The following is a 14,092-nucleotide window of genomic DNA, read 5'->3' on the forward strand; positions in this document are numbered from 1 at the left end:
TGGTTTTAGACCCAACTTTCCACGGTCTCCTCTGACGTGCTGCAAAGCTCCGCACAAACTCCGTATTCTGATAAATCTTCTGGGTTTCTGTATTGTTCAGATCCAGCCTCGCCGTGTAATGAGATCCTCCTCATCTCTTCGTCTCCCTTTTTAAACAGGATTCAGAGACACACAGACACATAGTTTCTCAGTCCTTTGTCTGAATCTCTAAAGCGCTGTGACTTTAGTGTTAAAAAAAAAGAGGAAAAGCTGGCTGGTGGTACGCGAATCTCTCTCTCTGTTACACAACCAGCATCCAGCAGGGCTTGAGAGCCTGTGCAAAAAGGCTGGGAGAATCCCCTGTTTGCCAAGCGGGCTAAAGTGGACTTAACAGGGTGGAAGTGTGGCTCAAGTGGATATGCATTGCTTGCTGAGACAGGAATACTGTCTGCCTATTAAAAATTGCAGGGCACGGCTACTGTATGGCCCTTACAGCCCTCCTGTGATGTAAGATGTGCTGGTTGAACAGCGTGATCTCTGTCGCTCTATTATCTAATCATATAAGGATCATAGCTAACATGTCTGCTTATGAAACTCCCAGGAAATCAGATAAGCGTAGCAGGTGTAGTTTTATTCTGCATACACATCTGCAGTCTTAAATCTATTTTTTTTTTATATACATTTCGTGATCATTCCTAGACCTCCAAATTTATGCGTTATTCAATTCCGCCAAGTAGCTTTCAGCCTATTTCCGTATTCATAAGGCGCTGTTCTCACGCCCAGGGACATCTCTAGCCTCACAACTTTCTCATTTGAATGTTTTTAATCTCTGCAGGATCACAAACCATTCAAATGATATGCAAAATCTAATTTACTGCGTAGTTCTCCCATTGGTCTCTCTTTATCTGCAGCCAGCTTCGCTAGCAGCAAGGACTATGTGTGTGTGTTAGAAAAGAAATGAAGAAAAGGGGAGAGAGTCTCAAGGCTGCGTGGGGGCTAAGTAGTAGTTAGTAGTTAGCTCACTAGCATCCTGTGGACATGTGTGACCGGCTCAGGATGAAGACGAGTTTTATTTTTTGCTGATTTTATCTCCTACCATTTCTTTTGCAGTCTTTCAGTCTCTTCGCTATAATTATTTTCCTTGTCTTGTCCTTCCATCGCAAAGTGTGTGAGTTATGCTGTTAGTGCTGTGAAAACCCACTGCAGCTCACGCATTGAGGTGATAAAGACTGAACGTACAGTCGGATAATGTTTGTTGGGCCTCGTCAGGCCTCGTGGCGATGCAGTGACAGTGGCACTGAACTTGTTCCCTCAGCAGCTGTGAATTAGACACGCTAAATGGCAATTTCTCGCCCACGTAATTGGCTCCAGAGAGACCTGGTTTCCTGTCGGCGTATGATCCGAGAAGCAACACGTTCAGGAGGGCTGAACCGAGAACTGCACTTCAACTCGTACTCATCTCACCAAACTTTTATGAGCCACGTCAAGCTGTGTTTTTATATTAAATTTGGGTTTTCTGGCACATCCTCATTGTTTTTACGGTCAGTGAGAAATGTCTCTGCAGCTTTCTTCTGTTTAGGAAAACCGCTGGTGGGCAGTTATTATATCCTAAGAAAGACGATTCTCCAGTATCATCTTGTGGCAGCACTAGACCAGACTTAACATGTTTTATGAATGAAACGTCTCTTCCTCAGGTGGACGGTTCAAGAAAGAAATCGTGGTGGATGGACAGAGCTACCTACTTCTGATCAGAGATGAAGGAGGGCCTCCAGAGCTGCAGGTAGGAGAATCATTGATCCTGAAAAAAACGTCTCTTAACTCTAAAGCTGCGAGATGCGTCAGACCGAAACTGTCTGCAAACTGTCATGCAGACAGGAACTGTTTAGAGACAGACCATTACATCTCTGCAGGACTGTTTGGAGCAGTGCGACAGCACTCTGCGGTTGTTCTACCAAAAGCACTTAAAGGGCAGCAACAGATCAATGAGTAAGCCCAGCCAAAATCATCTTTGTGGTCAAAGGGACAACACACAGCCCCCAAATTGCTCTATTAGTATGTGAAATATGAAGAATAATGCAGATACTGTTTCATCCAAAGTGGCCTTTATTAAGTCTTCATAAGCGAGCATACAGTCGATATTCTGGTGCTATTTGTCGCTATTTTGTGCTTTTCCAAAGTAAGCAAACTGAGGAAGTGCTTCCTGCTAATCCGGCCTTGTGGTAATGACAGAGCAAGCATCAGACTCTTATCCTCGGTTGTTCTTGAGCCATGTTTTAGCAGAGAGTGCTGGGTTTTACCTCCCATTTACAGCTCTTACAGGACTTAAGTGGACTTAAGACAGGGCATCTGTGTTTTACTACATCCAGCCGGGGTTTTCTGAAGGCAAACAGTCAAGGATTCACTCTAACATTCACTTTTGCATGATTGCACAGTACCTGGATTATCCTGTCATTAGAAACCTCGTATGAACTGTTTACGAATGGATGGTTCAAAAGGAAACAATGAGTCATATTTCATTTGTTAATCACGTGTTTTGTATCTTAAGTTTCTGTCTTATTTACCATAGCTGTCGAATAACTGTAGTTGAGGTAAAAGCTTAATATTTTCTTTGACATTCAGTTAGATATAAATGAGCATAGAATTGAAATAGGCAAGTGAAAGTAAAAGTAATTGTCAATAATCAATATTTTTAGATTAACAACAGATTGAGTGACCATGTGAGACGGGACTATGACCTCGTTCTGCAGTTCCCCTCTGCTCTATGGAGCATTTTAGCTCATTGTTTCAGTTTCATGACACACAACTTTACAGTTCTGGTTCCAGAGTTCCAGGTCTCCAGATGCCCCAGATGGCTAATTTTCACCAAAAAGCTGTGATAACCTCACTGTACACTAGCTGCTGAGCGCCAAACCACCGACAGACAAAGTTAGCAGCTAGCTGGTGAACAGAGCGGAACGTCCAGCTGCCACAGAGCCAGACATATCCATCAGGAGGTGGTGGAGACCAAAACAGAGCTAAAACTGTACTGAGTATTACACTTGCATTTGTTAAGTGGTCAGAAACATCATATTAATGCTAATGTTGCTCCATTTCTGCTGGCTTGTATTTGCTTTGCAGGTTTAAGTACAGTAGTTGACTAAATGTATTGAGTTACTTAAGTAACTTTCTTCTGAGTCTTTTATCTTTCTCTCTTTTAACTAGCAAAGTTTTTTTTACATTCAGTTCTTATAAATGATTCACTCTTGAAGTGATGAAGGTACTTCCTATTGGCGAGGTTGTACAAAATGTAAACCTTACTTTTTAAGTATAATTTAGTCTAATTTAGTCTCTTAACTTGTGATTTCATTAAACAAAATGAACTAAAGCACTGGCAAAGCGCAAGATCTGCAGAGGATCCAGATACAAGAAGCAGATTCGATAAAATACGTAAAAAACCTCAACACTCGAGAACACAAACCGACTCGCTTGTGGCTTCATTTGCGAGATTTAATGCTTCTGGTCACACCAAGCTCGCTGTGAATTTACCATGTGTGTCTAATAGCAGCTACTCATACCTGGCCTGGCAAAGCTGCGATTTACGCTTGCGTTGCGCTCCGTGAGATTAGAAAATAGAAATGAGTTCGGCTCAGTTGTCAGCTGCCTGTATAATTAGTAGCATAATTAAAGGCCTCCATTATGTTCACACTCACAGGAGGCTGACCAGAGTTGTGGCTTGGAGGCTTGATTTGCCATTCATTCCCTATGGGGGTCTCGGCGATGATATGAAAGCTGAATGGAGAAGAGGGCAATACTGGAGAATAGTTATCACTTCATTGTCAGTGTTACTACTACTGTGGGTTCTGCTTAGCCTTCTTCATACAATGCATGGTGATTAGGATTGATTTCCTCTGCTCAAGGGAAACTTCTTCCCCATTTGATCTTAAACTACCCAGAGATTATGAACACGTGTGACGCAACAAATATAAAGATTCCTAGATGATAATAGCAGTGGGGATACAGAAAAACAGATACAGGATACAGTCATTCCATCGAATGCTGCTACTTTGCCTGAAAACAAAGACACAGTGTGCTATGGCTGCTGCCACACTGCCCCCTTCTGTCTGTATGTGTGAACTTCAGTGAAAAGGAAGGCCTGCAGCACAAACCAGTTAATAATGTCTGCATGTGTATGTAGGAACATAGCCTATTTCTGGGACCCGTCATAAACTATATTGATTAAAAACATGTTTTAAGAGCTAAAATATTTGAAGATAATTTGTTTCTCATATATATTTTTCCCTCAAAAACTTTTATTACCTTGTAAAAATTTGCATCTATTACTGCACCCTTATTAAAAAGTAAAATCAGAATCCATGCCTTTGCAAATTTTGCATCTCAAAAGTTGAAGTACTAATGTCTTGTGCGTCATTGAAAAGGCTTTGCTTGCTTACTTTGCATATTTGGACCATGATTGGTTTCCAATCTAGTTGTGATGTCAAGAAGTTGCTGGTTACCTTTTCAGAGTAACAATAAGCGAAACAGTGCCACTTAAAAGAAAAAAATTGTTGTGTGAATGTTCTAATGAGGCAGCTTATGTTTGACAGTGCTCCAACACATACTGTACCACCTCTGCTCTGTCCTCAGTTCGCTGCCTGGGTGGATGCGGTGGTTTTCGTCTTTAGCCTGGAGGATGAGATCAGCTTCCAGACAGTCTACAATTACTTCCTGCGCCTATCCAGCTACAGAAACACAGCTGAGGTCCCCATGGTCCTCGTTGGAACACAAGGTGCTTGCCCTACTTCTGATATTTAAATTTGTCAAGATATTGCTTCCTCCATACTGGAGCTCCACACTTTGCACAGGAAGTACTCTATGTTCTTACATTGTCTCCACACATAGAAAATCGGAGTCTTGAATCTTGCCTGTTCTGTATTTTTCTTATTGTTATCAAATCCCTTTAAAAAATATTAAAGCCAAAACTGAAATGATGCTACTAACAAGTCATTTCTGTGAAGCCAAAGTCTGATATACATGACTATATCTTCATGTTGTAAAACACATCAATGAGCCACACTGTTGCACTGAGGTACATGTTCTTTCATTGCGATGACTTTAGCCACTGTTTTTAACTTTAGTCAAGCCTATATGCACTGAAAGTACTTGCTGGCCCATCAAATGTGTATTCATCCACAGCTGAAAATAGGCCTGTTTGACTGTTTGAGTCATGTGTTTTCTTACCCTGCTCTCTTAGATGCAATCAGCGCTGCCAACCCCAGAGTGATCGATGACTCGCGGGCCAGAAAGTTGTCCAACGACCTGAAGCGCTGCACATATTATGAGACCTGCTCCACCTATGGCCTGAATGTGGAGAGAGTCTTCCAGGACGGTGAGAGGGTCGTCAAAAAACAAGTGGAAATGGGTTAGACAGGAAGTACAACATGATGACTTGGTTGTCCTGAACTGTATTTATTCCTTTGATTGGCAATTGATTGATGAAAATGGGTAGGTTGCAGCCCTCGTTTTGGCCTAATCGAGTTATTCTAATTCTTTACTCAATGCAAACCCAAAGACTGCATGAACGTCTTAACACGTCTAAACGTCTAAACAGTCAAATTTCAGATTAACAGTTTCCAATCTGAGTTTGATGGAAACAGTTTCTTGAATAAGCAAATGAGCAGTATTTGTGTGAATGATGTGAACGTAGTTAGGATACTGAGTCTTTTTACCTCCCGTTTCAAGAAAAGTGGTCAAATTAGGTTTGAAATTAGGTAAATCCAAGTGCGGTAATTCATTAGTTGTACCTGCAAGACATTCGGTCAACTCAATAATCTTGGATTTTTCTTTTGCAGTGTAGATTTTTTTAATCCAAATTCACTAATTCTGACAGTTTTTGTTCTCTTCACTCCAGGCTAATTGTAAAGCACCTCATGCTGTTCATGAGTTATTGCTAGCAGCATGCACGCTTGTGCAGTGGAGTGGTGTTTATACACATTAATGTCCTTAATGCTTTGAGCTATGATTGGCAGTATACTTGCTGGAACATTTACAGGCTCACTTCGATTTATGATGCAGCATGCATTTTAACTTGATGCGAATACACACGTCAGATACTGCAGTCATTCATCACAGAAGCTGAAATCTTGATGTAGGATTTCATACGAATGCGGAGCTCTAAGCTACAGAGGAGTTAATATTCAGTTGTGTATAAATGGTGAAACACCCTCTTAATGTCTCTTTAAAGTATCTGGAAACTCTGAGTTTTTCCATGAATCCATAATTGAAGTCATGAAACTGTCATTTGGAAACTCGGCTGCTTCAGCCCTGGCACATCATCCCCTAAGGCTGCAGCTCCTTTGAAAGCCTGTCATCCCTTCACAAAACATCTGAATATGTATCACAACATTCACATTGCTTTTCATTGACTTGATGCACGGGCACGATGTCTTCCCCCTCTGCCTTAATTGCTTCCTGAAGCCCAATTTGAAATAATTAAAAGAGATGAAGGAGTGCTGGCTGTCTGGAGAAGTCGCTCCGTATCACTCTTGCTTTCTTTCTCTATTTGCCATGCTGCAGCAGGCAGCCGGGCGTTATGGTCCCAGCTGTCAGCGCGGCTTCAAATCATCCCTCTTTCCCTCAGTGCTAATTCACGTCACGCAGCCGTGAACATCGCCTCCCTCCCACCCTCTCGCTCCGCCCAGTCCCTCACTCGAGTGTGCCGTGAATTAAATGAAGGGTTGCACCAATTGCACAGCAAATCAGGTTGTTCAGATGGTGTCTCATTTCACTAAAATCACTCTATAGAGCTCCGTGAATGACATGAAAAAATTGAGTATCATTTTGTGTGATTACTTTTCTTGCAAATATAGGTACTTTTTTTCCCAAGAGATTTGCATAATCCACCTTGCAGTATGTTGCTTATTACCTGACTGGAAAACAAATGGCCTGGGGTGGTTGTGATAATGTGCTTGTTTGCCTCTTTGTCTGGCTGGAATTAGCTTTGCTTACTTTGTTAGTGTTCTGTTTATAAAAGAATGAGGAGAAAAATGCATTCTTTCTCTGTGTATACATGTAAGCCTGCAGGTATAACAGCACCGTCTTAAATTTAGGTAGCAAGTGTCATGTTTGTAAAATCTTGTGGCCTCTGTTAGCGTAAAAGAAAGTCAATTAAGTTACTTATAAGAAACATAGGAAAAGCATGTCCAGAATGGAGCAGCAGACGATCTGCAGATGATTCTGGTTTCCTTGAGGTCATTTTTGCTTTTTATTGCTTCGTTTATTTATTTGCACAGTAAAAACAAAGCAGCAGAAACGAAACAGAAGAAGCAGCTTGTGCAGGTGAGATATGGGGGAAAAACTCGTTGAGGCTTAAAGGAGGAATCTCACCTCTGTACTCATTACGAGTGAATGTAGAAGTCATACAATCCACTAAAAGCAAACAAGCGACCATAAGATTTAAAAAAAAAAGTTTTAAAAAGTGTGCAGGCGTGCTGAAGCGTGTGATCAGTCAACTCATTATGAAACAAAGCGAGGAAGAAAGGTCAGTCAAAGCCAGGTTCAGTTTGGTTCATCAGGCTGGTCCTGAGCTGGATTTGAAGTTCTTGAGAGAAGCAGAACAAGCTCTAAACGGCTCGTTGAACTCCTACTATTGCCTTCTACTGCAGCCGATGAATATATCAGCACCTAACAGGGTTAGTGAACAGCCTGTTCCTGTGTTTTTGCCTCTCTCTCTTCTCCAGTTGCCCAGAAGGTCGTGGCCATGAGGAAAAAGCAGCAGCTCTCTATTGGTCCATGCAAATCTCTCCCTAACTCTCCCAGCCACTCATCAGTCCCCGCTGCATCCATCCCCTCTGTTCACATTAACCAGGTGAGATGAAATAATCGAGGCTGTGGTCACTTTAATGGGAATAAGAGCTGTATGCTGCTTTGTAAAGAAGTCTCCAGCACCCTTGGTTTATGTAACTCTTTGCATAATCAGAACTTCCTTTATTATGCAGGGAATCAAATCACTGCATGAAATCTACAGAATCCTAAATTGATCGACTTGTTTATTGTTTTCTGACTCCCTGACTTTCACCCCCCCCCTCCCTCTCCTCTGATTCTGTCGGTTCCTCTTAATCTCTCTCGCTCCCCAGGCGGCCAATGGTGGGGGTGCATTCAGCGACTACTCCTCCTCTGTTCCCTCCACCCCCAGCATAAGTCAGCGGGAGATGCGCATCGAGACCATCGCTGCCTCCAACACGCCCACGCCCATCCGCAAGCAGTCAAAGCGCCGCTCCAACATTTTCACAGTAAGTATGCGACAGCTGATGCAAAGCAACACCCACTCACACTACTAGGAGGCATGTTGCCAAGCACACTTTGTCCACCAGAGGGAGACAGGTAGCTCGCAATGCATCAAAGCCACCTCTCCTGCCTCCGATGCAGGCAAAGAAAGCGTCTTGTTCACACAGCACAATGGGCAACGGAGAAAAAGACTAAATAGAAATTCTGTTAGATCCCTGACATGCTCCAAAAAAATGAACCCTTCTTTCAAAGCAAATATCAAAGATAAACACTGTGGAAAAAACGTCTTTTCATGTCCTTTTTCTTTTCGAATTGGATGTAGTAAGTGCACGTGGATTAAGTTTCTCATCTCACCCATGACAAACTAGGCCCTCTGCACTGTCTAAATCTTTGACCTCCCTCCCCCCACCCCTCTTATTTTTACTAGATCCTTTCTTTGCAGTGACCTCCCTTTTGGGGAGGAGACGGCAGCAACAAACCGCCAATGCCACTTCTCCTGCCCGACCGAGCTTAACTAAAAGCCCGAGCCAGCCAATGCCCTGTTTACACGCTGCTAATAACGCATGCCACGCACCCTCCAACACCCCAGCTCCAGATAGAACCGCTCACCCAGTCACTAACCATCTCGCTGAGTCTAGATAAGTGCCCAGCCCCCCCCCCCCCCCCCCCCCAACCGCCCACTCACTTCTACTCTGGCCCAAATCCGGCCCCGACCACCAAGATTCACTACCAAACCAGTGCCCCGACCCCTGTCTGCCTGCTCTTTACCCCATGTCCTGTCGTATTCGCCCTCTGCTCTAACCAATAGCGTATGTGTGCACTAACCACTCTAATTTCCTTAGCTGTCCTAAGCTTGTCTTTTACTTGTAGCCTCTGCCCTCTTCTTCTACCCAGCCTGCTCCCCCCTTTCCTCCTCTCTCCCCCCTCCCACACCAGCCTCCCCTTTGCCGCTGAGCCTTCCCTAATCTCACATCGCCAGACCTCCGCCTCGGCAAGCTCAGGGGTGGATCTGCAGAAGTTCTACCAAAAATGGCGTTGTTATTTCTCGAATTAATGAAGTAATTCTCTGGAGAGCCTGTTTGTACCAAAAAAAAAGTGTTTTCAAACTAACTGAATGGCTGAGTCAGCTTTTCCAAAGTTTTAGCTGTCTCAGTTTTTTCAAGTTTTCTCTCTGATTTTGTGAGCTTCATGCGACAGAGATCAGGCTGTGTGAGATTACCTCTCTCCTCCCTGGTACATCCGCCCTTCCCCACCTCTAAAACGTCCCCTCTCCTCCACCTGTCCTCCTTGCCATCACCTGTTTCCTCTGTTGCCTCCTACCTCCTTCTCTCCCCCACCTCTCTCTAACTAACTCCTTCTCTAACCCCCTATCTATCTCCCCCCTTCCTCTATTTCCTCCTACTGCCTCCACCCTGTTACCCCAGCTGCTGTGGAAGCCGCAGGCTTTGTGGCCTCCGAGCAGTACAGGCTGTGTGCTAGCTCCCCTTGTTGTCTCCCTTCCCCCCTGCTAGGTAGTGACTAACCATGTCCACCAGAGAAATGAGCCTCTCCCCGTCCGCGTCATGGAGATGCCGAAGCACGCCACCTACCCAGTGTGGGTGCCGGAGTGGCAAGCCGAGCGGGAGTTTCAGCTCATGACCTTCTGAGGAGCAGCGAGCCGAGGGTGGGAGGAGGGAGGGCGAGGGTGGAAAGGAGGAGGAGGAGGAACAAGAGGAGGAGGAGGAGGAGGGGACGGGAAGTTAACGGGGCGATGTCGACATTTCTTCAGTGACACTTGAAGAGTGCGATGGGCTAAGGAGAGGAAGACTCGCAGTGCCGACCTTTCTGCCATTTTACAAAACAACAGAAAGAGAAAATATTCCATCAACGCAACAATATCGAGGATGTCCCTTCCCCAGCTTTGTCCATTTTAAAAACAAATCTCTAAAAGTCCTGCTACTCACTCACAGACTGCAGGCTGCCGCTCAGAAAGCCTGTCATGTTTTTTAGCCACTCTCTTGTAAGTAGTTCACCTCATGTTGATTTTCAAGAGAAGCGCTCGATGAATGAAAATATGCCTTAATGTCATCAGTAGACAAGCTTTGACAGATCAATATCAGACTCACTTTAGTCATTACACACAAGGTTTTTTGTTTCATGATGTTACGGAGGAGCAAACTGCTGCAGGAGAAGAAACAAGTCCAATTGTAATCAGATATAAAAGTAATATTTGTCACATTTGTGGCGCTGGCATTGGGACTCTTGGAATTAAGAAAAATCCTTTGCAACGTGCAGGTTATTGAGTTAACAGTGTTGGAGAGTGAAAATAATTACTTTTGTGCTCAGATTTTTTTTTTTTGGCCCAAATTTAAATGTGATTACAAAAACAGCAGATGCAGTTTATTAGAAAAGCCCCTTGAAACAGGTTTTTAATAACACTTTGATTTTTTAAATTAAGTAAACGAAACTCAAAGCTTTACCGCAGAAGATCTTATCACGGCGTCTTTTCACCGCCCTCACAAATCAATTTCACCAACCACAATCATTTCAAGCCAGTATTTACCATAACTGTCCTTGGCCACTAGGTGTCAGCACAGTACGCATTATATTTCCTAGTGCTTCCATGGTCAATAACTCGAAACGATCTGTTTTGTAATCTGTCTGTGGTTTCCTGACGTCTTCAGGCTGTCTGTCCCTTTTTGTGTTGAAAAGCACACCGTTTAGAAATTTAGATGAATACTACGTCATTTTTTTATACTTAACTCCATCCCACTCATTCATCCATATTCATTTTGATCCATTTATCAGTGTCTCCCATTTGGTGTTTCCCATTACACGTTTTCAGTCTCTCGACTTGTTGCCGGATCTCCACGTAAGAACCGAAACATAACCAAAACCAACAAACAAACAAAAAAAAGGAACCATTTGACACTGTTTTTCAATATTTGCAGATTTGTGCTTCTGTTTCCAACCTTTCTTCAACAAAAAGGGCTTTCCAACTCCTTCCGAATTAGAAGATCATGGTGGTTTAAAAAAAAAAGAGTCCCCCTGCTTTGCCAATCCTGATAGAGAAGTGATTATTTATTGAGGACGTGCAGCTTGTCGCTGCTTTACTCTCGATGCTTCACCGCATTCAGGGTAATGCACAGAACTTGCACTATACGGGAACTTTGCGTCTAACGCTGTCTAAAGTCGAGTCCTTTTGAGTGTTTGAGCGCAGACTGTCAAATATCACGCAGTGAGACAGACTGTAGGGACTCTTCTGGAAATGCCCCGTCCACCCTTGCGCCCCACCCACCCTTCCCCCCACCCAACCCCCCCCCCCCCCCCCCCCCCAACCACTCAAACTCTCATTCAGACATCACGTACAAAAACACGCTGTACAGTCAAGTCATTCTTGGAACTGTTATCCAGCCGCCCAAAGGACTCAACCTTTCCTTACATGACATCACACTGCCTTTCGCCATAAATGAGGACTCAAGGACTAGAGGTGCCAAGTTGTTGTTTTTTTTGTTCTTCCTTTTAGATTTTCCTACATTCATTTGGTCCGTTTTTTAGAATTTGATTCCTTCTTATTTTCCAGCGAGTATCGAAGAATTGAATGGGATTGAAAATGTGGACTAAATGTATTATCATAGAGTTATTTTAGATGAGAGTAACTTTATGAAGGCCTTCATAAAAATCAGGGTAGAGAGTGAGGGTTCTGAGGTTTTCCAGAGAGATATTATTCTGAAAGTTGCCAACAAATGAAACTGGGTTGCACCGACTTGTATGAATGTAGTTAAACTTAACATTTGTTTGCCTTTTATTTATTTTAAGTTATTTATTTTTGCACATTCAATTGTTTTGGTTATTTTAATTCATTTATTTATTTTCTTTTTTCTCAATTTAGGTTTGGTACAGAGATTATGAACTCTTGCATAATCGCTTTTCTATCATGAACGGATTGACGAAAATATAGACTGCTGTATATCTTGTATTGTATTTTATTTACAATGGTACTCTATACAAAGTACATACATATAAGGAGTATATGAAATAATGCCTTTATTGTCCATCCTATATTTTGTGGGAACTGCAATGTTTGGCTCAATCTGTTGAATATTTTGAAGTGAATTTGTGACTTGCTTTGTATGGTGTCTGTATAGAAGCTAAACAAGTCATCATTAAAAAAAAAATAAAATGTTGGAAAAAATATAAACACCAGAGTTGGTTTACTTGAACTCAGACTCTACCTCTTCTCCATTGGTGACTGGACATTTTCTCATGTTCTGAGTGAGACCATACACACTCATGTCTGTCCCTGCCTGTACCTCATCTCTTTTATTTGTTTCGGGGTGGGAAGGTTATTTTTTAAATGATTTATTTCCATGTGAGGTTATATTGACTGTCTAACCATTTGTCCCCACGCAGGCACGACCAGAAACTTGAAATGTTTGTGGTTGTTTTGTTTTTTTTTACTTTTTTTAACACTTTGATTCGTTATTTGCAAAATAACTTTATGTCCCACAAGGTTTTGCAGGTCAAAGGTCGGCGGAAGCAACATGTACTGAAGTCTTTTCAAAATAACCATTTTCCCTTCTCTCCCTTTAACCTGTTATGGACTTTAACGTATTTAACGTGCTACAAAGGCCCTTATCAGTGCAACTATGCTAAAGGCACAGCTGAAGCTACACTGGTATAGCAGCAGTTGGTCTGCAGGTCCACTAAGGGCCCGCTCTGGGTCTCAAACAGAGGGAAGGATCCCCCAAAGGGTTTCAGGGCTGAGTCATGACTCAATGTGTGGTCGTCCTTGGTCTCCTCTGTGTTGAGATGTGTCTATTGTGGTCTTGGTTTGGTCTCTTGTTTTTTTTTTATTTTTTATTTTGAACTTGCACGTCGGTGTTACTGCTGTTTGTTACGCTGGTCTGCTTGTCTGTTAATTTCGAGCTTCTTTTGAGACTTTTATTTTGCAACGTCGAGATTCTCCACAAATGCTCCAAACACAACCTCTCCCTTCTGACCCGCAGTCTCTCTTTCTCTCTCCCTCACACACACCCACCCACCCCCACACACACACCCCAACATACACAAGCACGCCCAAAAACTCACCTCACACCCCACAACTCCCACTCTTTGCCTTGCCGTCAGTGTGTCGCTTCAGTTGCTGACTGACTTTCTTGTTTTCTTGCAGTCACGGAAAGCCAGTGAACAGGCAAAGAGCGTTGACAGTAAAACAGACAGCATAGGCAGTGGAAGGGCCATACCTATCAAACAGGTAAGCCCTTTTCCTCATTTTCCCCCTACATTCTCATAATTACCTGGTAAGTATGATCCCTTTTGATGTCGTGAGATGTTGCTGCGTGTTTAAGATTTAATCACAGTGGATAAGCTGCAGAGTTACATGTGTTGCTGTAACCACTAGATGGCGACATAATACAACATAACAAGCCAGAAGAAGGCTGGTGGTTCAGAGAAAACACCAGGAAGGCTATTAGCACAGACACATGCCTTTGTATAGCCCTCAAATTAAAAATGTTTATGTTTTAATGTTTTAAATGCACAATCAGTTCATATCTGACCTCATAAACTGCAGGTAAATTCACATGTAATAGAAAAATTCTCTAAAGATAATGAAAATAAACATTTTGTGTGTTATTCAAATGGCCATAACTGGAAATGTGGGCCTGTTTTAATTGTGGTTTTACAAATGCTGCCAGTGCAAACAGAGTAACCACAGCTTCAGAAGGCATTACAAATTTTACTGGAGTTTTTAGTGTAATTGTGCAGCATTAGTTCACATTTCTAAAGTCTTGTGAATCAACTTGGCAGAGATTATTCGTGCAGCCGTTAATGATAATACTCTTACATTTGATCCTGGATTGCACCTTTT

The 14,092-nt window shown here is 42.8% G+C and overlaps 1 protein-coding gene across 4 annotated transcripts in view; it reads left to right on the top strand.

The window, feature by feature from the left end:
• The window catches only part of agap3 (ArfGAP with GTPase domain, ankyrin repeat and PH domain 3), a 114,415-nt gene that overhangs the window by 54,824 nt on the left and 45,499 nt on the right, over positions 1–14,092 (top strand). For 3 of the 4 annotated variants that reach the window (XM_041948285.1, XM_041948286.1, XM_041948284.1), the window contains exons 4-9: positions 1,674–1,759; positions 4,603–4,744; positions 5,210–5,344; positions 7,695–7,822; positions 8,091–8,246; positions 13,394–13,477. In XM_041948285.1, coding sequence (XP_041804219.1) covers positions 1,674–1,759; positions 4,603–4,744; positions 5,210–5,344; positions 7,695–7,822; positions 8,091–8,246; positions 13,394–13,477 — 731 coding nt within the window. Of the gene's footprint in view, positions 1–1,673; positions 1,760–4,602; positions 4,745–5,209; positions 5,345–7,694; positions 7,823–8,090; positions 8,247–11,171; positions 12,392–13,393; positions 13,478–14,092 lie in introns of those variants that run through there. The other variant, XM_041948287.1, reaches the window with a different exon arrangement.

Source organism: Chelmon rostratus, chromosome 12 (genome assembly GCF_017976325.1).
Source record: "Chelmon rostratus isolate fCheRos1 chromosome 12, fCheRos1.pri, whole genome shotgun sequence".
In the NCBI taxonomy this organism is placed as follows: domain Eukaryota; kingdom Metazoa; phylum Chordata; class Actinopteri; order Chaetodontiformes; family Chaetodontidae; genus Chelmon; species Chelmon rostratus.